The sequence below is a fragment of the Chlorocebus sabaeus genome, chromosome 6 (genome assembly GCF_047675955.1).
Source record: "Chlorocebus sabaeus isolate Y175 chromosome 6, mChlSab1.0.hap1, whole genome shotgun sequence".
In the NCBI taxonomy this organism is placed as follows: Eukaryota; Metazoa; Chordata; class Mammalia; order Primates; family Cercopithecidae; genus Chlorocebus; species Chlorocebus sabaeus.
The window spans coordinates 59,116,996-59,139,448 of NC_132909.1; the positions used below are offsets into that span (position 1 = coordinate 59,116,996).

General features: G+C 57.8%; 1 protein-coding gene and 1 pseudogene across 6 annotated transcripts in view; both read right to left on the reverse strand.

Moving 5' to 3' along the window:
- Positions 1-292: 292 nt before the first annotated feature.
- Positions 293-22,453, reverse strand: part of NFIC (nuclear factor I C) — a 107,013-nt gene continuing 84,852 nt past the window's right edge. For 2 of the 6 annotated variants that reach the window (XM_007994769.3, XM_007994768.3), the window contains exons 7-11: positions 17,911-18,036; positions 14,360-14,544; positions 13,108-13,261; positions 10,468-10,553; positions 293-4,075 (exon numbers count right to left, since the gene is read on the reverse strand). In XM_007994769.3, coding sequence (XP_007992960.1) covers positions 4,058-4,075; positions 10,468-10,553; positions 13,108-13,261; positions 14,360-14,544; positions 17,911-18,036 — 569 coding nt within the window. In that variant the 3' untranslated portion in view covers positions 293-4,057. The remainder of the gene's footprint in view (positions 4,076-10,467; positions 10,554-13,107; positions 13,262-14,359; positions 14,545-17,910; positions 18,037-22,453) is intronic. The other 4 variants (XM_007994771.3, XM_007994770.3, XM_007994773.3 and 1 more) reach the window with 3 other exon arrangements.
- On the reverse strand, positions 2,427-3,416 carry LOC140711928 (uncharacterized; annotated as a pseudogene).

The window sequence follows — 22,453 nt, forward strand, 5'->3', positions numbered from 1 at the left end:
CCCCCAGATGTGGGCTGCGCAGGGGCTCGATGGTCCCGATAGTCATGGTGCCACCCATTCCCTTTGCCACCGGTTGCTCCCAGCTCCCTGGCAAGACAGATTTGCTCAGGAGGGGGGCAGAAAAAAAAAAAAAAAAGCCAGAAATCAGCTACATGGATGCTGTGCACAGCCAGCCTGCGCTCTCTGGCCAATGGATAGTACTTAAGGGCAAAGTCGTGGCCAGCTGTGGTGGTCTGGGCTCTCCCTCTGCATCGCCTGGGGAGACTGCTGAGGTGACTTTTTGGAAGAAAACATGGGATGAGTGATGGTGGCTGTGGAGACCACCCGAAACCCCAGGGTGGGGGGCCATGGTGAATGAATGGGACCATCTGCGTGGGTCCCTACACAAGATGCTTGGAGGGCCCGGGAGGGGCCGGAGGTGGTTAGGGCTGCAGGAATGGCCTAAGGTTGGAGAATCCCAGTCCTGGGTCCTCCCTGCCTGGCTGCCCCACTAACCATCTGGCTATTGTCTTATCTTTGGTCAAGTAAAAAGCAAAGGAAGCTGGAGTTAAAAACCAAAAGAAAAGGAAAAGAAAGAACAAGAGAAAATAAAATCAAGGACAAGACAACAGCATGGTCAGCCACCGGACCACGGCCTGTGACTCGGTGCTGCCTGGCTGTCCCTGCGCCCTGCCGGACCCTCGGCTGGGCCTCCAATGGCTGAGTCAGGCCCGTGGGTAGACACACAGACAGACAGACAGATATTGCATATATCAGGTTTTGTTTCTGTTTGTTTCATACCGGATACCCTTCATATTCACAGCTGGAAGACAGAGACAGGGGATGGGGGACAAAGGAGAGGGGGGGAGAGAATGCCACCTGGGGTGGTCTCTGGATAGGGGAAAAGAGGTCCTTTGGCAAGAAGGGTGGGGGTGCACAGGGCAGGGGAGAGGGGGTGCCTCTGAGGTGGGTGTGGAACAGCATTTGACCCTGAGCCAGGGGTATGCCAGCCTGCATGAAAAGTGGGGAGTGGGGAGTCTGGCTGCAGGTGGGGTAGCCACCCCATGGTTGGGGGGACAGCCTGCAGTGGGTCAGTGAATAGTGTCTGGGGGCCGGCCTGTGGCCCAGGGACCAATCAGAGAGGAGAGCCCTTTCCCAGGGCCAAGGTGGGCCCTGGAGGTCTGTCCTCTGGGCAGGGGATCAGAAATGACCCCTCTGGGTACCCGAGAGCAGGGTTGGGGGTGGTAGAGGCTGAGCACCAGGGGGCACCCCTGAATACAGCAGGAGGGGAGACAGGACCAAGGACAGCCAGGGACTGGGTAGACCTGGGGGGCAACTGTTTTCAGTGGCTTGATTTTTAGCGTGGTTTTTCTTCTTCTTTTTTATTTTTATTTTTTAGATTCTCACTTTCTTATTTTTTATTTTATTTTTTTACAAATAGAAATACATCCCTTTTCAATTTTTATTTTTTATTTCATGTCACTGTTTTGTCTTTTTTTTTTTTTTAAACTACACGAGCAGAACATGCAGCTATGTGTGTGCGCTGATATTGTTTAAAGGTAATACTTATTCTCGGAAGGCAAGGCACATCTTGTGGTAGAAAATTTCGTGCAAATTAGGAAACATGGAATTTTTTTAAGGTTTTTTTTTTTTTATCTTTTTTTTTTAAAGAGGAAGTGGGGGGCAGAGGGGGGGCGAGGGGGAGGGAGATAGAGCCAGGTATAATCTGCCATGCATGTGTGTCAGCGCCGCCAGCTGACCTCGGGAGCCAGGTCGCAGGAGTCCTTGACTAAGCACCATGCAAAGTTAGGTAAAGAGTTGGTTCTCGTCGCGCCCTGACCCTCGGGAGCCCGGCTGGCCCCCTCCCCAACCCCACGACCCCCACCCTGGCTGAGAAGCTTCCGCACACCCCAATGGCACAGCCCTACCACCCCCTCCCCTGCCTGCCCTCCTGGAGAGCGGCCCACACTTTGGTCCCCAAGGGCCACCGGGGGGCGGAGCCCTGAGGACAGACAGACGGACGGACGGACCAAGGGCTCGAGGCCAGAGGATGGCGAACCTCTCTTGGGGGGTGATGGGGAACGGTCCTGGGTCTTTCTCTTCAGGAGCGAGCGGGTTCGCCAAGCTCCTGGGGCTAGTTTGGGAGGAGAGTCTGGATTTCGGGGGCAGGGGGGTGAGGCTAGGAGCAGGTGAGACCCGGAGACCTGCCCTGGCTTTGGCCTGGGTGCGGGGAGGGGGCCGTGGTGGGGGGAGATTCTCCCTAGGCATGGAGGTCAGTTGGGGCTGGGCTGGGTGAGCCGGGGAGGGGGCCTTGTGTTTGAGCTCGGTGGCCCTAAAACACCTAACACCCCCTCCCAGGCCTCCCCTAAAGATGGCGATCCCGGGGTGGGGGTGGAGGTGTGGATGGGGCCAGGGAGCCGGGGTGGGGGGCACCTGGCGTCCCCAGCTTAGTGTTTTTGGAGCGGCTCAACGGAAAAACGCTTAGCAGATGGGAGGCCCCCTGCACGGCCGCGAGGGGGCCCCGAGGTGCGACGCCGAACCCCCCCCAGAACCCTCCCCGTCCCGAGCGGGGACCGCTGGCGTCGGCCTCCTCTCTCCTCCGGGGGCCCAGCCGTTATGCACGTCCCCCGGCTGGGCCCCGCTTTGGGGGGGGGCGATGAAAGTGCAAACGGCAGTCCCCCTTCGCTGGGAGGCACCAGGGAGGGGGGTCGCTCCAGAATGTAAGGCACTGGCAGCGGAGACGTGGGGGGCGCACGGGCTTCCCCAGAGCCCATCCCCGCGCCCCGGCAGGGCAGGATGCTTGGGAGGTGACGCCCAGCTCTGCCCCTTGGGCCACGGAGGGGCCCCATCTCTCTAGCTCTGGGGGGGGGGCACGGCGATGAGGGGTGACTGGAGGGGCTGGTGGGGAGGGGGAGGAGGCCCGTGGCCATTCCGTGTCCCAGCTGGACAAAGGGGGGGGGGCGGGTGGTGGGAATCAGGCACTTAAACCACTCGCTCTCACCTCCCACCGCCAGGGGCTGATGGGGGGGCTCCAGACGGGCACCCCCAACTCGGGGAGCTCTGGATGTCCCGGCTCCCCCATCCGCTTCTTCGGAAAGTGCATTTCTTACAGTGTGTGCAATGTGGGTCCCTCCCTTTGGGGGTGTGAGCCGGGCGAGGTGGGGTGGGGGGGGCCTCCTATGCCGGGGGTGGGGGGACGAGAGTGGGGGGGCCGGGATCAATTGCATAATTGCATAGAGACTTCTCCTCCCAAACGGGCGGGCGCGAGGGCTGAAAGAGTCCCCAGCGAGACAGCGAGACAGCGAGTCGGCGGGCGCTTTGGGAGGGGCGTGTGGGGAGGCCCCACAGCAGGCAGGGCCCCCTCGAGGGCCAGCAGGTGCCTGGACCTCGCTCCCTCCCCTGGCCAGGGCTAGCAAGCGCCACGCACCCCGTGACATCACCGCTCGCCTGCCCCACCCTGCCCGCCTCCGCAGTCTCTGCTGCCCGGCCGGGGTCCGCTGTGTCTCCCTTTCCCCCCAGTGGCTGCGTCCTCGGTGGGGAGGGCGGGGGCCGGTCCGTGTCCGGCAGAGGCGCGGGGGCCCGGGGAGAGGTGGTTTTGCTGGGTGTCGCGCCTGTCGGCCCTGGGCACAGGCTCCAGGCTGTGCTCACCTGGTCTCCGGACAGAGCCAGGGCCTCCGGGGCGCGGGCGGGTGGCAGGCGTCTGTCCTTCCCGAGCAGCAGGCGGAGAGATGAATAATTTAGGAAGACGCCTTTGTCCCGGGTCTCCCGTGGGGTGGCGGGGCCTGACCCTCCAGTCCTGTGGCCTTGGCGTCCCGAGAGTTGGAAACGTTGCGTCTTTACCTTTTGTCTTCTTGCTTGGGTGGGTTTTTATTTTTTCTTCTGCTTCTTTTTCCTTTGTTTTTTCTTTTCCTCCTGCGTGTGTGCGTCTGTGTGTTTTGTCTTTTCGGCCGGGCTGGGAGTCGGCGGGGGTGTTCTTGTTCACTCTAATTTTCCACCGAAAACGTGGGCCGGGGGCCAGCTGTGCGGCCCCCTGGGATTCCCGGGACGATGGAGAAGGGGCGAGGGAAGAAGACCTTTGCTATCCCAGATACCAGGACTGAGTGGCCCAGTGGCAACAGAGAGAGGGGGAGGGGGGGAGAGAGAGAGAAAGGGAGAGAAGTCAAGGGGTCAGACTCTGTTGCAGACATGTTTTACCTCTTCCCACGCTCACCCTCTACCTCCTGCAACCCTGGGACCTCAGTTTCCCCATCCCAGGCTCTAACAACCTGCTGGGTGACCCAGGGCAAGTGACTTTGTCTCTGAGGAAGGCTGCCAGACAGTACAGGATGCCCAGTGAAACCGGAGTTCTGGTTAACACAGAATTCTTTTAGTATAAGTCTAGCCCATGCAACATTGGGGATATACTTATACTTAAAAAAAGATCCATTTATCTGGAACTGTATTTTTTATATATATATAAAATTTATTTATTTATTTATTTATTTATTTATTTATTTATTTATTTTTTGAGATGGAGTTTCACTCTTGTTGCCTAGGCTGGAGTGCAATGGAATGATATTGGCTTACCATAACCTCAGCCTCCTGGGTTCAAGCATTTCTCCTGCCCCAGTCTCCCGAGTTGCTGGGATTACAGGCATCCACCACCACGCCTGGATAATTTTTGTATTTTTAGTAGAGACGGAGTTTCACCATGTTGGCCAGACTGGTCTCAAACTCCTGACCTCAAGTGATCCACCCACCTTGGCCTCCCAAAGTGCTGGAATTACAGGTGTGAGCCACCGCACCCAGCCTGGAACTCAATCTTATTTTATTTTATTATTTTATTATTTATTTATTTATTGAGACGGAGTCTTGCTCTCTTGCCAGGCTGAAGTGCAGTGGCATGATCTCGGCTCACTGCAACCTCCGCCTCCCAGGTTTAAGCAATTCTCCTGCCTCAGCCTCCCGAGTAGCTGGGATTACAGGCGTGTGCCACCACACTCAGCTGATCTTTGTATTTTTAGTAGAGACGGGGTTTCACCATGTTGGCCAGGATGGTCTCACTCTCTTGACCTCGTGATCCGCCCGCCTTGGCCTCCCAAAGCACTGGGATTACAGGCATGAGCCACCGCGCCTGGCCTTTATTTTATATTTTAAAAATCATTTTCTTTTTTATTTATCTTTATTTATTTATGAGACAGAGTCTTGCTCTGTTGCCCAGGCTAGAGTGCAGGTGTGATCTTGGCTCTCTATAACCTCTGCCTCCTGGGTTCAAGTGATTCTTGTAACTTAGCCTCCCGAGTAGCTGGGATTACAGGCATGCCCCACCACACCCAGCTCATTTTTGTATTCTTAGTAGAGACTGAGTTTCTCCACGTTGGCTGGGCTGGTCTTGAACTCCTGGCCTCAAGTGATCCACCATCTTGGCCTCCCAAAGTGCTGGGATGACAGGCGGGAGCCACTGTGGCCAATTTATTATTTTATTTTGAGACAGGGTCTCGCTCTGTTGCCTAGGCTGGAGTGTAGTGGTGCCATCATAGCTCACTGCAACCTCCACCTCCTGGGCTCAAGTGATCCTCCCACCTTAGCCTCCCAAGTAGCTGGGACCACAGGTACGTACCACCACACCTGACTAGTTTTTTTTTTTTTTTTTTTTTTTTGTAGAAATGGGGTTTCACCATGTAGACCAGGCTGGTCTTGAACTCCTGCCTCCCAAAGTGCTAGGATTACAGACATGAGCCACCACACCAGCTGCCTGGTTTACTTCATAAAGAGTTTTTTTGTTGTTGATTTTTTGAGACAGAGTCTTACTCTGGTCACTAGGCTGGAGTGCAGTGGTGCGATCCTGGCTCACTGCAACCTCTGCCTCCCGGGTTCAAGTGATTCTCTTGCCTCAGCCTCCTGAGTAGCTGGGATTACAGTCATGCGCCATCACACCTGGCTAATTTTTGTATTTTTGGTAGAGACGGGGTTTCTCCATGTTGGCCAGGCTGGTCTCAAACTCCTGACCTCAGGTTATTCGTCTGCCTTGGCCACTCAAAGTGCTGGGATTACAGGCATGAGCCAGTGCGCACGGCCTTGAGAATGTTTTTAAAAAGTAAACAAGAGGCCGGGTGTGGTGGCTCACGCCTGTAATCCCAGCACTTTGGGAGGCCGAGGTGGGCGGATCACCTGAGGTCAGGGGTTCGAGACCAGCCTGGCCAACATGGTGAAACCCTATCTCTACTAAAAAATACAAAAATTAGCCAGGCGTGGTGGCACGTGCCTGTAATCCCAGCTACTTGGGAGGCTAAGGCAGGAGAGTTGGGGGTAGAGGTTGTGGTGAGCCGAGATCTCGCCACTGCACTCCAGCCTGGACAGCATAAGACAGTCTCAAAAAAAAAAAAAAAAAAAAAAAGTTGGGTGCAGTGGCTCAAGCCTGTAATCCCAGCACTTTGGGAGGCCGAGATGGGTGGATCACGAGGTCAGGAGATCGAGATCCTCCTGGCTAACACGGTGAAACCCCATCTCTACTAAAAAATACAAAAAACTAGCCGGGCGAGGTGGCGGGTGCCTGTAGTCCCAGCTACTCGGGAGGCTGAGGCAGGAGAATGGCGTAAACCCGGGAGGTGGAGCTTGCAGTGAGCTGAGATCCGGCCACTGCACTCCAGCCTGGGTGACAGAGCGAGACTCCGTCTCAAAAAAGAAAAAAAAAAAAAAAAAACACGAAAGAAAACAAAAAAATTTCTCCCCTTTAATGATGACCCCAGCCCCCCCCATGAAGGAGAGAGTAGGTCTCCCTCCACTGCTCTGTTTTACGGGAAGAAAGTGAGGCCCAGAGAAGTCAAGGAACTTGCTCGAGGTCACCAGCATGGAAGTGGCAGAGTGGGAGCTTAAACTCAGGCCTGTCTGACTCTGGCTCTCGTTTCTGCTCCTGCCCAGGGCCAGCCCCCTCGCCTGCCTCTCGGGACCCCCTTGGCATCTTCTGAGCACTGTCCTGGGCGTTCAGGGCCCATCCTGTCACAGGACCCCCGGATGGCCCCCCCTCACCCCACAGAAGTTCACTAAGCACAGGGGAGCTGAGGATGGCTCTCAACCTACCAGAGGCGGGAGACCGAGGCTCAGGGAGGGGAGGTCTGCATGGGCCTGTACCCAGGGTCATGTAATTTGGGGACAGCTCTGGCCTCAGTCTCTGCAGAGAAGCTGCTGTCCAGACCCCTGCACTGGAAATGCAAACTGCAACCTTGGATGGAGCATCCAGTGTGGACTGTGAGGGGAGGGCTGTGCCTCTGGACCGGGGAAGACCCCTGAGGTGAGAGGCGGGGCTGCCCCCCACCCCTGTGGCAAATCATTCAACAGAGCCCCTCCAACCAGGCAGCTGCTGGGCCAGCCCATGGAACTGGCGCCACCATGGTTCCCAGCGCCCCACCTCCAGCCAAGTTCAAGTTCATCTTGGCCATTACCTCATGTCTGGTTTCTGTTGGCAACCGACAGACTCTGGGCGTGACCCTCTCGTGGTGGACCAGCCTCCCCTCAGCCCTTCCTCCCCCTCCTCCCTCCCCTCCCCTTCCTGCCTGGCTCTGGCCCCAGCAATGGTGGTGGGGGAGGTACCCTCAACTCCATATCCTTCCACTCAGCTGAGGGGAGACCGAGGCAGTGGGTGTGTGGGGTGAGGTCTGGGCTCTGGTATCCCGCTGGCCTGGCTGCAGCCGCTTGTGTGGCTCCAGGCATGTGGCTCAACGCCTGCCTTGCCCCCCACCCTCGGTTTACCCACCTGCTTACATGGGCCCCCGTGCAGGAGAAATGTAGGCGCGTGGAGGGCATCACAGAGGGGAGGGGCCGGGGCATCAGAGCCACTCAGCCTCACGGTGGGGGGATTAATGGGGAAGGACATGGGGGGATGGGTGGGTAACTGACCAGGGCGAGATCAATTAGCATTGATCACGGGGAGGGATATCGATCGGGGGAGAGTCTGTGGACTGGGGCATGTCGGGAGCCGGAGAGGCAGAGGGGAAGGGGCGCCCACCCAGGCTTCGGGGGAGGAGGGGGCAGAGGGAAACGAATCCCTGCCAGGAATAGAGGAGGTGGAGGCAGAAGTGCTGACTGGCCAGAATCGGAAATGAGAGGCCTCTGAGCTCAGGGTCCTTTGAGCGGGAGCCGGGAGAGGGGAGAGCGGCTCTCACTGCTTCTTCCCTCCCTCTCTCCGGGTCTGCAGGGAGGCAGCGGTGCCCGGCCTCACCCCGGGTGCTCTTAGTCCAGTCAGGGCAGCAGTGCTGGGGTCCTCCCCAGACCTGCCCTCCCCTGACACCCACTTTGGGGACCTCGCCTTGCCCCCAACCCATGCTCCCCTGAGAGCCTCTTGACAGTGTGTCACCTCCCCTCTGTGCCCCAGAAAGTTCTGACTCCCAGGCCTGGAGGGTGGCCACTCCCTCCCTCTGAACCCTTCTATGGCTCCCCACTACCCCAGAGCAAAGCCCAGCCCAGGTCATCTGTCTGGCGCCTGCCATCGGAGGTCTCTCACATTCCAGCCATTTCCCACATCCCCAGCCCCAACAACATTGACTATGCTGAGCCCCCTGCCAGTGCCCCCCGACCCACCCCATTCCGCCTGCCCTGGTCCCATTCCTTCTGGGTTCCCAGAGGGGTCCAGCCAGTCAAGAGAGGGATGCTAAGAAAGATGCCGCCCTTGCCTGCCTCAGTTTCCCTCCCCTCCCAGGCTCGAGCGGGGTGGGGCTGGAGCCAGCGCAGTCTGAGAAGGGTCCCGGGCCCTGGCAGGACTGCCCGGTCAGAGTTTGGTCCAAGGCAGAGGCTGGGGAAGGGTTAAGCGGGCGGCCTCCTCCCGCCGCAGCTTTTATTAGCTTTGGGTTCTGAACCACTTAAGACATTTCCAGCCTCCGGCAGGGAGAGGTGCGGGGTGGGGGTGGCAGAGGTAACCCCGGGCTCCATCAGCACCGGGCGGGGGAGAGGGCGGTCGGTCATAGGTGGCCCAAATCCCAAAGTGAGGAGTCCTGGATGTCTGCTCGCAGGGGGGCCTGACCAAGCCACTCCCCTCACTGGGGCTCTGCGGGTTCAAGGCAGGGTGCTTAATGTTTAGGGGGTGTGGGGAAGTCTGAACCTATCTGTGCCCTTTCCATCCCCCAGTGCCCTTCAAAGGCTCCTGGTGTGGGTGCCCAAGGCCAGAGGAAGAGACAGAGGTTCAGAGCCAGCGCTGGGCTGCAGCCCTGGCTCCTGACCCAGGATTCCCTACACCCACAGCACGCGGGTCTCCTGTGAACTCAGAAGCAGCCTCAGTCCCTGCTTCCTCTCTGGCTGGTTTTGTGGAGCCTGGGAGGAGAGGGAGGGGCCGCCTCCAGGCGTCCTGGGCACCCAGCGCAGGGAGGGAGGGGGAATGCCATGTCCCCTCCCCCACCCCATCCGCTCAGCCAGGACAGCCCCGCAGGGTCCCGGGGAGGCCCCCTGACCCTTGCCTGTGCGCTCTGCATCAGGAAACCTCCCGCAGTGGCCGGAAGATTTGAACACGGCCCCTGGGGACCCCACACATCTCCACGCTCTGCAGTTCTTTGGCTCCTGGGTAGCCCAGAGCTCGTTTATCTCCGTGTCTGGACCTCCCAGGCCTGCGGCAGCCGCCCCTACATCCTCCAACCCTCTCCCCAACACAAACCGGGGAGACAGCAGAGGCTCAAAGGTCCAGCTGCTCACCCATAACCCGCAGACGCGCTCGCACACTCCTGGCCTGCACAGAGCCTCTTGCGGGGGTGGGGGGTGAGGGACACCTGGGCCTGGGGCTAAGGTTGCCCTCCCACGCCCCCACTCCCTAGACTGCTATGCAGCCTCAGGCAATTCACTTCCCCTCTGTGAACCTCCTCTGTCCACCGCCTGCCTGCCTGCCTGCCTTCTGGGGGTGGTAGGACCCCGGCCATGCTCACTCAGCTGCAGCTGCCTGAACGTGAATGTCAGCATGGACACGAATGCCGGCCCCTGCCCCATCCTGTCTGTTCTACTGACGAAGCCCCTCTGCCCCCACCCCTCACACTGGCTTTGATGTGGGCTGGAGTCTGGGGTGGGGGCTCGGATGCTGTCCTGGGAGGCCCCACACCCCGCCATGGGCTGCCTCAGTTTCCCCGGCTGGATGGGGGATGGAGGCTGGGGGCGGGGGGTGATGCGCTGTGTGACCCTGGGCAGATCCCCTTTTCTCTCTGGGCCTTAGTCTTCCCATCTGTGCAATGGGAAGCAAATGGTAATGACACTGGTCCCATAGCTCTACCATGATGGTCTCCAGGAGACGCCCCTGGGGACCCCACAGGCTGACTCTGGGGCCACAAGCCATCCCCCCAGGACCAAGGTGGAGGGAAATCTGGCCTCAGGGAGAGGCCAGGCGGGGGCTCGAGGCCCGGGTGGGGTGTGGGAGGCTGGCGCCCCTGTGCCCAGGGTGTGGCGTGGGACCCAGCAGGCCCTCCTCGCCCTGAGCCCCCCGGGCCGGCCCCACTGCCCTGCCCCTCCCGCCCCCCCAGCCGGCCTCTCGGCCCCTACCTGTGCCTGATAAATGCCCGCAGGATCCCTTGGTCCTAATCCCACAAAGGAACGGTTTGCAGGGGACGTGTCGGGCGGAGAGTAGGCTGCAGGGAGGAGAGAGACCGAGAGCCTATTAGCGAGGGGTTGCGGGAGCCGGGGCAGCCCTGGCCCCAGAGATGGTGGCCACCGCCAGGCGTCACACAGCCGGGCCTCCGCACCCGGCGCCTGGGGCCTCCGAGGCTGCCGCCCTCCCTCGGCTAAACCGAGCCCCCCTGAAAGGCCCGAAGTCCTTGGGAGGCGGGGATCCTGACTCAAGGGGCCCGGGGGTCACGGCTGAGATGGCCCAGGTGGGCGGGGTGTCTGCTGAGAGGGAAGGCAGGATGGCTCCGTAATTCACAAAACCGTCCGTGAATTATTCAGGGTGTGCAGTGCTCGCCCGGTCCTGCCACTGAGGGCTGCCTCCGCGCGAGGTGCGTGAATTATTGAGGGCGTATTATTTATTAATCTTCCTCCCGGAGAGGGCAGAGGCAGGGCTGGGTGTGTGCACACATACAGATGTGCATATTCACATTTCAGTCTCAGCGATTATATTTTGTCGGCGTGTGAGTAACTCACGGCCTGGTGCTACAGCGGAGATGGGGGCCTCAGACAGGCCGGGACCCAGGTAGGGGGAGAAGAAGCTGCAACAGGTGGGGTCCCCAAGTTCTCCTGGCTGGGGCTTGGGGGAGCTGGAGGCAGCGAGGCTTAGGGGGAGAAGTAGGAGTAGACTTACAGTTAAGAGCCCCGGTGCAGAGAAAGGGGGGTGGAATCCATGCCTAGCCTGCATTTATTAAGTGTCTACTGTATGCCAGGCACTGGGCATAATCCCATTGAGCCCTGAATGTATCCTACGCAGCATCCTGAATCTATTAAGTGTCTATTGTATGCCAGGCACTGGGCATAATCCCATTGAGCCCTGAGTGGATACTACACAGTATCCTGCGTCCATTAAGTGTCTACTGTATACCAGGCTCTGGGCATAATCCCACCGAGCCCTGAGTGGGTCCTACACAGTATCCTGCATCTATTAAGTGTCTACTGTATACCAGGGTCTGGGCACAATCCCACCGAACCCTGAGTGGGTCCTATGCAGGATCCTGCATTTATTAAGTGTCTACTGTATGCGAGGCACTGGGCATAATCCCATTGAGCCCTGAGTGGATACTACACAGTATCCTGCATCCATTAAGTGTCTACTGTATACCAGGCTCTGGGCACAATCCCACCGAACCCTGAGTGGATCCTATGCAGGATCCTGCATTTATTAAGTGTCTACTGTATACCAGGCTCTGGGCATGATCCCACTGAGCCCTGAGTGGATCCTATGCAGTCAACGCTCCCATTTCACAGATGAGCAGGCAGGGACGGCGGGCAAGAATGACCACAGCTGCCTGACATCACACAGCGTCAGGCGCCACGAGGAACGTCCTCCCTGCCTCCCTGACCCACGTCACCGGCTTGCTCCCCACTGCCCTGTGAATTGGGCACCAAGGCGAACCCATTTTGCAGCTGAGAAAACTGAGGCTCAGAGAGGGGAAGACACCTGCCTGAGGTCACACAGGGAGGGAGCTGCAGAGGCGGGATTCCAGCCCAGGGTGGATTTGGGGCGGATCTCCTCCAGCCAGTGCTCAGAAGCAGCCGGTTTTTATGGGCAGGCAGCCCGGGTTCTGACAGGCAGTGGGGCCGGGGGGAGGAACGCCGGGGCAGGGGGAAGAGGAGCTGAGGGCGCGTAGAAGGAACCGCGGCCACCAACTGCTTGGGTGGGGTGGGGTGGGGGGTCTCATTTGGAGAGTGAGGGACAGAGATGCTCAAAAAGGGGGGTGAGGGGCAGATGGAGTCCGTGGGGAGAGGTCTCTGGGTTCTGAGATGTCTGGAGCCCTGTGAGGGCGGGTGACCCGCCCAAGCCTGCATGGGGGTCACGGGACAGTCTGGGGATAGAGCCACTGCGGACGAACGGGGTGGACCTCAGGACGAGGATGCCAGGACGGAGGGGCCATCCAGCGGCCACCCAGAACCGCATCCAGAGGGCGGAAAAGTCTAGAAGGTGCAGTGGCCAGCAACCCAGGGCCTTCTGGGTCAGGTGGACAGGAAAAGAGGGTCCCATCTAAAGGTGGGGTCCAGTCCAGATCACCCAAAGGAACTGCGCCTGGTGTAGCTCCTTTCTCCCCAAGAAGCCAGAGCTCTGGAAATGTTTATGTAAACATCCTGATTTTAAAATGGTAACAACCGTTCTCCTTTTCCACAAAACACCAGTCTGGGGGTGGAGTCTGGCCCTCGGGCCACCACTGTGAGATCCATGTCCACTGTCAGCTGCTTGACACACCAGGGAGCGTTTTTGATGGCCCATGGCAGGCACCAGGGTCCCCCAGGCGACTCGGCGAAGGGGACAGACCCCGGACTCTCACCCTGGCCCGTGGCTTGGTCCGGTCAGCCCCTAAGGCTGCCTCAGCCCTACATGGGCCCAACCATGTGGCCCCTGGGCTGTTTTCCGGAGACCCACCAAACTCGCCAGGCCCCGCAGGGTCGGGCCTGACCTCTGACCTGGCAGTGGGGCTGGGGAGGGGACAGGCCCCCCTGCAGACATCCGCCCCACCAGGGCACCACTTCCCGCGTGCTTACAAGGCGAGGTCGGCGACGTGGCTCCTCCCTCGGAGGTGGTGGCGGGTTTGGTGGCAGGGGGGAGCGCCAGCCGTGGCAGCCCCGGGGGCGGAGGTGCCAGCATCTGAGCAGAAAGGCAGTGGCTGGGCATTTTGAGCTGACCACTTCCATTTAACTGGGGGAACAGAGAGACACGTGGTTAAGGGGTGGGCTCCCCCTCTACCTCGGGCTGCTGGCGCCGGCCGCCCCCGGCTCTGTGCACGGCCCCGGGCGGGATGGCAGGCTGGGGGAGCCAGAGCGTGGGTGTGACCATGGCGGGTTTGGTGGGTCTGAGGACGGCCGGAGGTGGAGGGGCCTGGGGACGCCCGCTTACTGGTGTCATTCAAAGCCCGGCACTGCTGGGGCCACGCTCACTACATCTCCTCCGTAAATCCCCTGCACGCCAACTCGACTGAGTTCCTTCCAAACAGTGCCACCGCCTGCTAACAGCAGGGTCTCTGCGTTTTTCCTAATTCATTACGAGCACGCCATCATCCACCATCATCCACGGCCCGGCCCGTGGTTCCAAAGTCCGAAAAGCTCTGAACACCCAAAGCTTCCTGTGGAGTCTGGCAAACGCTGTCTCGCTTGAACTGAGTTTGGTGGGTTTTTTGCAATCAATTTCTTCCTGCCCCCCGCCCCAAATCTTTTTTCCTTTTTGAGACAGGGTCTCGCTCTGTCACCCAGGCTGGGGTGCAGTGGCACAATCAGAGCTCACTGCAGCCTCGACTTCCCAGGTTCAAGCGATCCTCCCACCTCAGCCTCCTGAGTAGCTGGGACTACAGGTGCCCGCCACCATGCCTGGCTAGTTTTAAAGTATTTTTTTTTTTTAGAAACAGGGTCACGCTATGCTGCCCAGGCTGGTCTTGAACTCTGGGCTTATGCAATCCTCCCACCTTGGCTTCCTAAAGCGCTGGGATCACAGGCCTGAGCCGCTATGCCTAGTCCCTCCCTGCCTTGTGTTAACACGAGTACCACTCACACAGTTGCTGGGACCTATGGGTGCTACCCAGACCCCACAGGGTGCGACGTGACGTGTCTGAAACCCTGGCATCCGAAAGCATCTCAATTCTGACCCAATCCAGCTGCTTCCCAGCACGACAGAGGGGGGGACTTCAGAGCCGAGTCCCCAAGACCCTTCAAAGCAGAAGTTGTGCCTTCGTGTGAGCACGTGGCCCCCGGGAGGTCACCTGGAGCTGCCAGGAGAGGCCCGAATGCGACCCGCCCGACTCACCGGTCCAGGTTGCTGGCTGGCTGGGTCGCAGGCCAGCGAGACAAGATCTTTGAGCGGGTCCTGGGGGTTGAGATGAGGTGGGTAGCGGATGGCCGTGTGGGGGAAGTAGGTGGAGGCCGTCTGGGGCAGGATGGACGTCGTAGGGAAATGCAGAGCGGAGGACGGGTGGGGGCTCCGGGCGATCCCTGCGGAGACAGTGGGAAGCGGGGGTTACTTGGGGACTCCAGCCGGTCTGCTCTGTGATCGTGTGACTGTGTGTCTGCGGGTGTGATTCCTGCCTGCATCTCAGTGCGTTTAATAACAACCAAAAAAAAACCCCAGCCACACTGACCACATTTACACCCAAATTCCCTGACTCCCATGGCAACCCCAATGGGGCTGTGATATTATCCTGTGTTTTAATCTTTTAGTTTTGTAGATATAGGGGTCTTACTATGTTGCCCAGGCAGGTCTTGAACTCCTAGGCTCAAGCAATCCTCCCTCCTCGGCCTCCCAAAGTGCGGGGATTACAGGTGTAAGCCACCGAGCCTGAGCTTTTTTTTTCTTTTTTTTTTTTGAGACAGTCTTGCTCTGTCGCCCAGGCTGGAGTGCAGTGGTGTGACCTCAGCTCACTGCAACCTCCACCTCCTGGGTTTAAGCAATTATGCCTCAGTCTCCCCAGTAGCTGGGATTACAGGTGCACACCACCACGCCCAGCTAACTTTTATATTTTTAGTAGAGATGGGGTTTCACTGTGTTGGCCAGGCTGGTCTCGAACTCCTGACCTCTGGTGATCTGCCCACTTCGGCCTCCCAAAGTATTGGGATTACAGGTGTGAGCCGCGCCCGGCCCCATCTCTTTTTTTTTTTTTTAACAGAGGATGACAGGGTGGCCTTCAGGGGATGTGTCACCTGCCTGAGGCCACACGGTATCAGGTGGCAGTCCTGGAATTTGAACCCAGCCCATCTGGCCCCATGGTCTAACTATAAACCTGGGGTTGGGAAGCTCTTTCTGCAAATGGCTGAATGTTGATTTATTTTTTATTTTTTTTAATTTTTTTTAAGAGATAGAATCTCGCTTTGTCACCCAGGCTGGAGTTCAGAGGCATGATTATGGCTCACTGTAGCCTCGACCTCCTGACCTCAGGTGATCCTCCTGCCTCAGCCTCCCGAGTAGCAGGGACATGTGCTACCACGCCTGGCTAATTTTTTGTATTTTTAGTAGAGATGAGGTTTCATCATGTTGCCCAAGGTGATCTCACAACTCCTGGACTCAAGCAATCCACCTGCCTCAGCCTCCCAAAGTGCTGGGATTACAGGCGTGAGCCACCGTGCCCGGCCTAAATCCAGCACGTAAACCCGGTCTCCATCAGCCATCACTCCTCACCCCCTCCCCCAGCCCCAGCACCCACACATCCCCTTCCTGCCTCTGTGGCTGGGTCTGTCCTGGACATTTCATAGAAATGGGATCACACGCTGTGTGGCCTTTTGTGTCTGGCTTCTGTCACTGAGAATGACGTCCTCAAGGTGGCCTGCGTCAGAGCCTCGTGCCTTTTCATGGCTGAGTCATATTCTATTGTGATGCCTGCCTTTTCCTCTTTCTAAACAGCTCAGTGATTTTTAGTATTTTCACTATTTATAGCAGTCACTCCCCCGTCTCCCTAGCCTCTGGCCAGATAGTAAATATTTTTGGCTTTTGGCCACGTGGTCTCTGCTGTAATTACTCAGCTCTGCCAAGGCAGGGGTGGGAGCTGCCACAGGACATATACAAAGATGTGGTCGTGGCTGTGTGCCAATAAAACTTTATTCATAAGAACAGGCAGCCGGGGGGCTGGCGTTTGCTGACCCCTGGGCCAAATGACTGCTTTGATTTGGGTCTGCCTCTCTGTGTGCATGGCTGTGTAAAGAACTACATATTTTATGACTAGAACGTGGGGTAGTGAGCAGTATTTGAGGCTTCCTACAATTGATCCCGCTTAATCCCAATGGCAACCATGGGAGGTGATTGTTTGTTTGTTTTGTTTCGTTTTTTTGAGATGGGAGTCTTGCTGTGTTGCCCAGGCTGGAGTTCAGTGGCATGATCTTGGCTCACTGCAGCCTCTGCCTCCCAGGTTCAAGAAATTCTTGGGCCTCAGCCTCCTGAGTAGCTGGGATCACAGGCATGCATCACCACACCAAGCTAATTTTCATATTTTAGTAGAGACAAGGTTTCACCATGCTGTCCAGGCTGTTCTTGAACTCCTGTTCTCAGGTGATCTGCCTGCCTTGGCATCCCAAAGTGCTGGGATTAGAGGCGTGAACCACCGTGCCTGGCCGAGGTGGAGATGTCTCTCTTTCTTTTGAGACAGAGTCTCGCTCTGTTGCCCAGGCTGGAGTAAAGTGGCACGATCCCGGCTCACTGCAAGCTCCGGCTCCCGGGTTCATGCCATTCTCCTGCCTCATCCTCCTGAGTAGCTGGAACTACAGGCACCTGCCACCACACCCAGCTAATTTTTTGTATTTTTAGTAGAAATGGGGTTTCACTGTGTTAGGCAGGATGGTCTCGATCTCCTGACCACTTGATCCACCCGCCTAGGCCTCCCAAAGTGCTGGGATTACAGGCGTTAGCCACCGTGCTTGGCCTTGGTTTTTTTTGATTTTTTTTTTGAGACAGGGTCTTGCTCTGTTGCCCAGGCTGGAGAGCAATGGCGTGAACTTGGCTCGCTGCAACCTCTGCCTCCTGGGTTCAAGTGATTCTCCTGCCTCAGCCTCCCAAGTAGCTCGGACTACAGGTGCACGCCACCATGGCTCGGCTAATTTTTGTATTTTTGGTAGACATGGGGTTTCATCATGTTGGACAGGCTGGTCTCGAACTCCTGACCTTGTGATCCACCTGCCTCAGGCTCCCAAGGTGCTGGGATTACAGTCGTGAGCCACCGAGCCTAGCCTTTTTTTTTTTTTTTTTTGAGATGGAATCTTACTCTGTCACCCAGGTTGGAGTGTAGTGGCACGATCTCCGCTCACTGCAACCTCCGCCTCCCGGGTTCAAGCAGTTCTCCTGCCTCAGCCTCCCAAGTAGCTGGGACTACAGGTGCGTGCCACCATGCCTGGCTAATTTTTGTATTTTTAGTAGAGACGAGGTTTCACCACGTTGGACAGGCTAGTCTCGAACCCCTGACCTCGTGATCCACCTGCCTCGGCCTCCCAAAGTGCTGGGATGACAGGCGTGAGCCACTGCGCCCGGCCTCATTGGCAGCTTCTGATCCTGCCTGTCCATCAGTGTCTGGGGTTGGAATGCGGGGATTAGATTGAGACAGAGAGTGAGGGGAGTGAGGTGAAGGGTAAGCCCCGGGTTGTAGCCTCTTCTTATACAAAGGGGGAAACTGAGGCCCAAAGAGACTGAGTCCAACCTCTCAGCTGGGCTGGGACAAGGCCCCAGGTGCTGTCCACTATGGCACCTCTGTGGTTTTTTGCCCACCTAGAAGGCTACAGCAATACGACTCATGGTCAGACATCCAGTGGGACTTCTCTGGCTGTGAGAGGTCTGAGCGCAGGGCCCGCTGCCCCTCCCCGCCAGGGGCCCGTGGCGCTCACCGCTGTGCACGGCGATGACAGGCCGGTGGTGCTGGGTGAAGCTGGAGAGGCGGGGAGAGTCCTGGGGGGACGGGCTGTTGAATGGTGACTTGTCCATCTCTGTCTTCTTCACCGGGGACGAGATGCCTGTGGAGGGGATGGGACGAGAGAGTCACAGGCTGGTCACACCCCAGGAGCCCTGGACCTTCCCCAAAGCCAGCCTCCGAAGGGACAGGGAGCTTCATCACCCTGCCTTCTCTTCTCCCAGAATCCTGAAGGGGAGAGACTGTGAGCCCATTACACGGAGGAGTAAACGGAGACTCAGAGCAGAGAAGAGGCTGGCCAAGGCGGCACGGCCGGGGGATGGAGAGCTGGGTACCAGCACGTGTCCCTGGGCCTCGCTCCCGGCTGTTGCCTAGTCTCCTTCCAGAGAAATGGGAAGGCTCAGGACTGCCCCATCACCTAGAAGTCACCCGAGCCCTAGAGAAGGCACAGGGAGGGCAGAGACAGTCAGATCCGAAGCCCAGATAGACCCTGACTGGCTAAGTGCACAGACAAGCCCCAGCTCAGCTCTGCCTTCCCTCGTCCACACGGGAGGAAGGAATGGAGCCTCCCGGGAGCTGAAGTGAGGTGCATCCACCCTCTGCAGTGCCTTGCTGGCATCACTCTGCAGACAGGGGCCTTACTACCTCCCAGGCTGCCTGGGACAGAAGCCGCGACAGCCCCCAGCTCAGCAGCTCAGCCCCTCACACCTTCCTCAGTGAATCAACAAATGAAGAAACAGATAGAGGCCGGGCACGGGGACTCACGCTTGTAATCCCAGTGCTTTGGGAGGCTGAGGTGGGCAGATCACTTGAGGCCAGGAGTTCAAGACCAGCCTGGCCAACATGGTGAAACCCCATCTCCACTAAAAATACAAAAATTAGGTGGGCGTGGTGGCGGGTGCCTGTAATCCCAGCTACTTGGGAGGCTGAGGCACAAGAATTGCTTGAACCTGGGAGGCGGAGGTTGCAGAGCCGAGATCACACCACTGCACTCCAGCCAGGGCTACAGAGTGAGACTCTGTCTCAAACACAGAAAAACAGATGGATAGCCGGGCGCGGTAGCTCACGCCTGTACTCCCAGCACTTTGGGAGGCCAAGGTGGGCGGATCACGAGGTCAGGAGCTCGAAACCACCCTGGCCAACATGGTGAAACCCCGTCTCTACTAAAAATACAAAAATTAGCCGGGTGTGATGGTGGGCACCTGTGATTCCAGCTACGCGGGAGGCTGAGGCAGGAGAATCGCTTGAACCCAGGAGGCAGAGGCTGCAGTGGGCCGAGATTGCGCCATTGCACTCCAGCCCAGGCGACAAGAACGAAACTGTGAAACTTCGTCTCAAAAACAAACAAGCAAGCAAACAAACCAACCAAAAACTGATGGATGGACTCAGGTAGGCTCATCCACCAAACGATGGCTTCCCTCCTGCTCCAGGCACCTCCCTGGAAAGCCCCTGGGTGTGGGGGAAGCAGGTGGTCCACGGTTCAAACTCCGGCTGGCCATGGGGCTGTGCGACCTGGGGTGAGCCGCCACATCCACCCCTTTTCATAAAACAGGGGATTCTGTAAAGCTCTGGAATTTCCCTCGGGAGCAGTGTGGGAGTGGCAGCTGTGAGGACTGTGCCAGGGGTGCCTGTGTGGGTGAAGCCCACGGCCGTCCCGGATCCCTGGGCATCAGGGCATTCTCTGAGGATGCCTTCAGCCCGGCTTTCCAAGGGAACGTCAGCCACCCAGCTCGAAAAATGTTAGTTACTGCAGGAGCCACTGCTGCTGCTATTTGGGGTGAGTGGGGAGATGTCAGGGTACCCCTTGACCTTGCACCCTGTCTTTAAAATGAAGTGGGAACACAGAGCCCCAAAGAGGGCCATTTTGGGTATTTCCAGGAGGCTGGGGTGGAGTCCCAGCTCTGGAGTGGACATGCCTGGCCTTCCGGGGCGGTATCTTTTGTTTTTTTTTTTTTTTTGAGATAGAGTCTTGCTCTGTCACCCCGTCTGGAGTGCAATGGTGTGATCTCAGATCACTGCAAGCTCCACCTCCCAGCTTCAAGCAATTCTCCTGCCTCAGCCTCCCAAGTAGCTGGGATTACAGGCACCCGCCACCACACCCGGGTCATTTTTGTATTTTTAGTAGAGACAGGGTTTCACCATATTGGCCAGGCTGGTCTCCAACTCCTGGCCTCAGGTGATCCGCCCACCTTGGCCTCCCAAAGTGCTGGGATTACAGGCATGAGCCACTGCGTCCGGCCAATTTATTTGTCACTCAGGCTGGAGTGCAGGGGCACGATCAAGGCTCACTGCAGCCTCAACCTCCTGGGCTTAAGTGACCCTCCCGCCTCAGCCTCCCAGGTAGGTGGGACCACAACCATGCACCATCATGCCCAGGAAATATTTTTTTTAGAGACGAGGTCTTGCTATGTTGCCCAGGCTCGTCTCAAACTCCTGGCCTCAAGCGATCCCCTTGCCTTGGTCTCTCAAAGTGCTGGGATTACAGGCGTGAGCCACAGTACCTGGCCCCAGGGAAGCTTTTTCAAGTGAGGGCTAAGGATCACATCTTGCCTGAAAAATGCAGTGTCCTGGGCCCTACCCTATCCCTGGAAATGGAATCTCAGGGAGGCGTGCCCTGGAGAGTCACAGTTTTAGAAAGGATTTTTACATTTCTTGGAAGGTAAAACATATCTACTGAGACCATCCAAACAGGGTGATGAGTTTAGCTTCCCTTCAACCTGGCCTTGGAGTTCCTTACCTCCAGGGTGTCTCAGGTGGGCACTGCGGACACTGGGGCCGGATTGCTTTCTGGGGTGGGGCTCTCCTAGGCACTGCAGGGTGCTGAGCAGTGTCCCTGGCCACCACCCACTTCATGCCAGGAGCACCCCCCAGTTGTAACAACCACAGATGTCCCCAGACATCACCAAAAGTACCCTGGGGAAAAATCACCAGTGGGTGAGACCCTCTAGGTTAGGGGATCCCATGGACCCTCCATGAGACTGTGTCCCATGATCCTCTGCCCTGCTGAGGTCCCCGGAGGCTGCATACACTGAAATCCACACGGAGTGAGAAGGGAGAGAGGAGGTGAATCCCAGGAGCTGGGGTCCCCCTGGTTTCTACCGTCTGTCCTGTCAGGAGCTTCTCCTGGTGTCTGGTGTGAGCAGTGACATAACTCAATATTTTCCAAATAATTCGCACAGGATTTCTCAGTCTCGACACTGCTGATGCGGGCCAGATCGGTCTCTGTGGAGGGCTGTCCTGGGCACTGCAGGGTGCTGAGCAGCATCCTCGGCCTTCACCCACTCCATGCCAGGAGCACCCCTCAGCAGTGACAACCATGGATGTCCCCAAATGTGACCTGGTGTCCCCAGGTGATGCCCTGATGAGAAACGGTGAGGGTGTCACCGTGTTTTGCGTCTCCTGCTGATGGTTCCATAGGTACCTCCAGGCATCTGTGTGGCACAGCCCCTCCCCAGCCCTGTCCCCACCTCCTCTGTCCTCCCAGCATTGCTGTATCCTTCCCCGAATGGGGTTACCACTCAGGGAACTTCTGTCCTCTCTGATGGCTGCAGCCCAGAGGGAGCCCAGATCCAGGACCCAGCCAGGGGGGACACGCAGCTCTTCATCTGCTTTCGTGGCTATGGAACCAGTTGTCCCACGGCCCTGCACACATCATGCTGTGAGGAGTGAAGGTGTCGCCGGGACACATCCCAGAAGCAGGTCAGCAGTTTGCGGGGACCCGGAAACACCCGGCTCTGGAGGAGACTGGCACCCAGGACACCCACATGCGGGGCAGGAAGGATGACGCCTCCACTCATGCCCAGTCTGTGAACACTCACGGGGGAACACTCCGGAGGCCCTGGGCATGGCGGCTGAGCCATCCAGAGAGGCCCCACTGCCCAGTGGGATGCCATGAAGTCTGTGACCAAGCTGGGCCCCAGCAGCTAGGCCTGGGCTTTTCCAGGGCAGCAGGATGTGGCAGGAATGAGAGTGGCCTGGAGGCAGGGAGGCCGGGCTGGTCCTGTCGGCATGTACGTGTGGGTGTGTATGCCTGTGCACGTGTGGTGTGAACACATGCATGTGCATGCATGTATGTGTGCATGCCTGCACACATGTGCATAGATGCATGTATGCGTGCATGTCTGTGTACGTGTGTACACATAGGAGCGTTTGTGCACGTGTGCATGCCTGCATGTGTATGCCTGCACATGCACGTTCATGTCTGTGTATGTGTGCAGGCCTGTGTGTGCACATACGTGTATGCATGCGCATGTCTGTGCATGTCTCTGCATGTGAATACATGCACACGTGTATGCCCGCACCTGCATGTTCATGTCGATGTGTGCGTGCATGCATGCACATGTACACATGTGTGCAAGCATGCACACGTACATATGTGTGCATGCCGTGCACAGGTGCGTGCATATATGAATGAGCATGCACGTGTGTGTGCAAGCGTGTGTATGAGTGTGTGTAGGGGCTGGCAGCTCCCTGCAGGCACAGGGCCACGGCGGGAATGAGGTTAGGGTTGTCAGACGCTC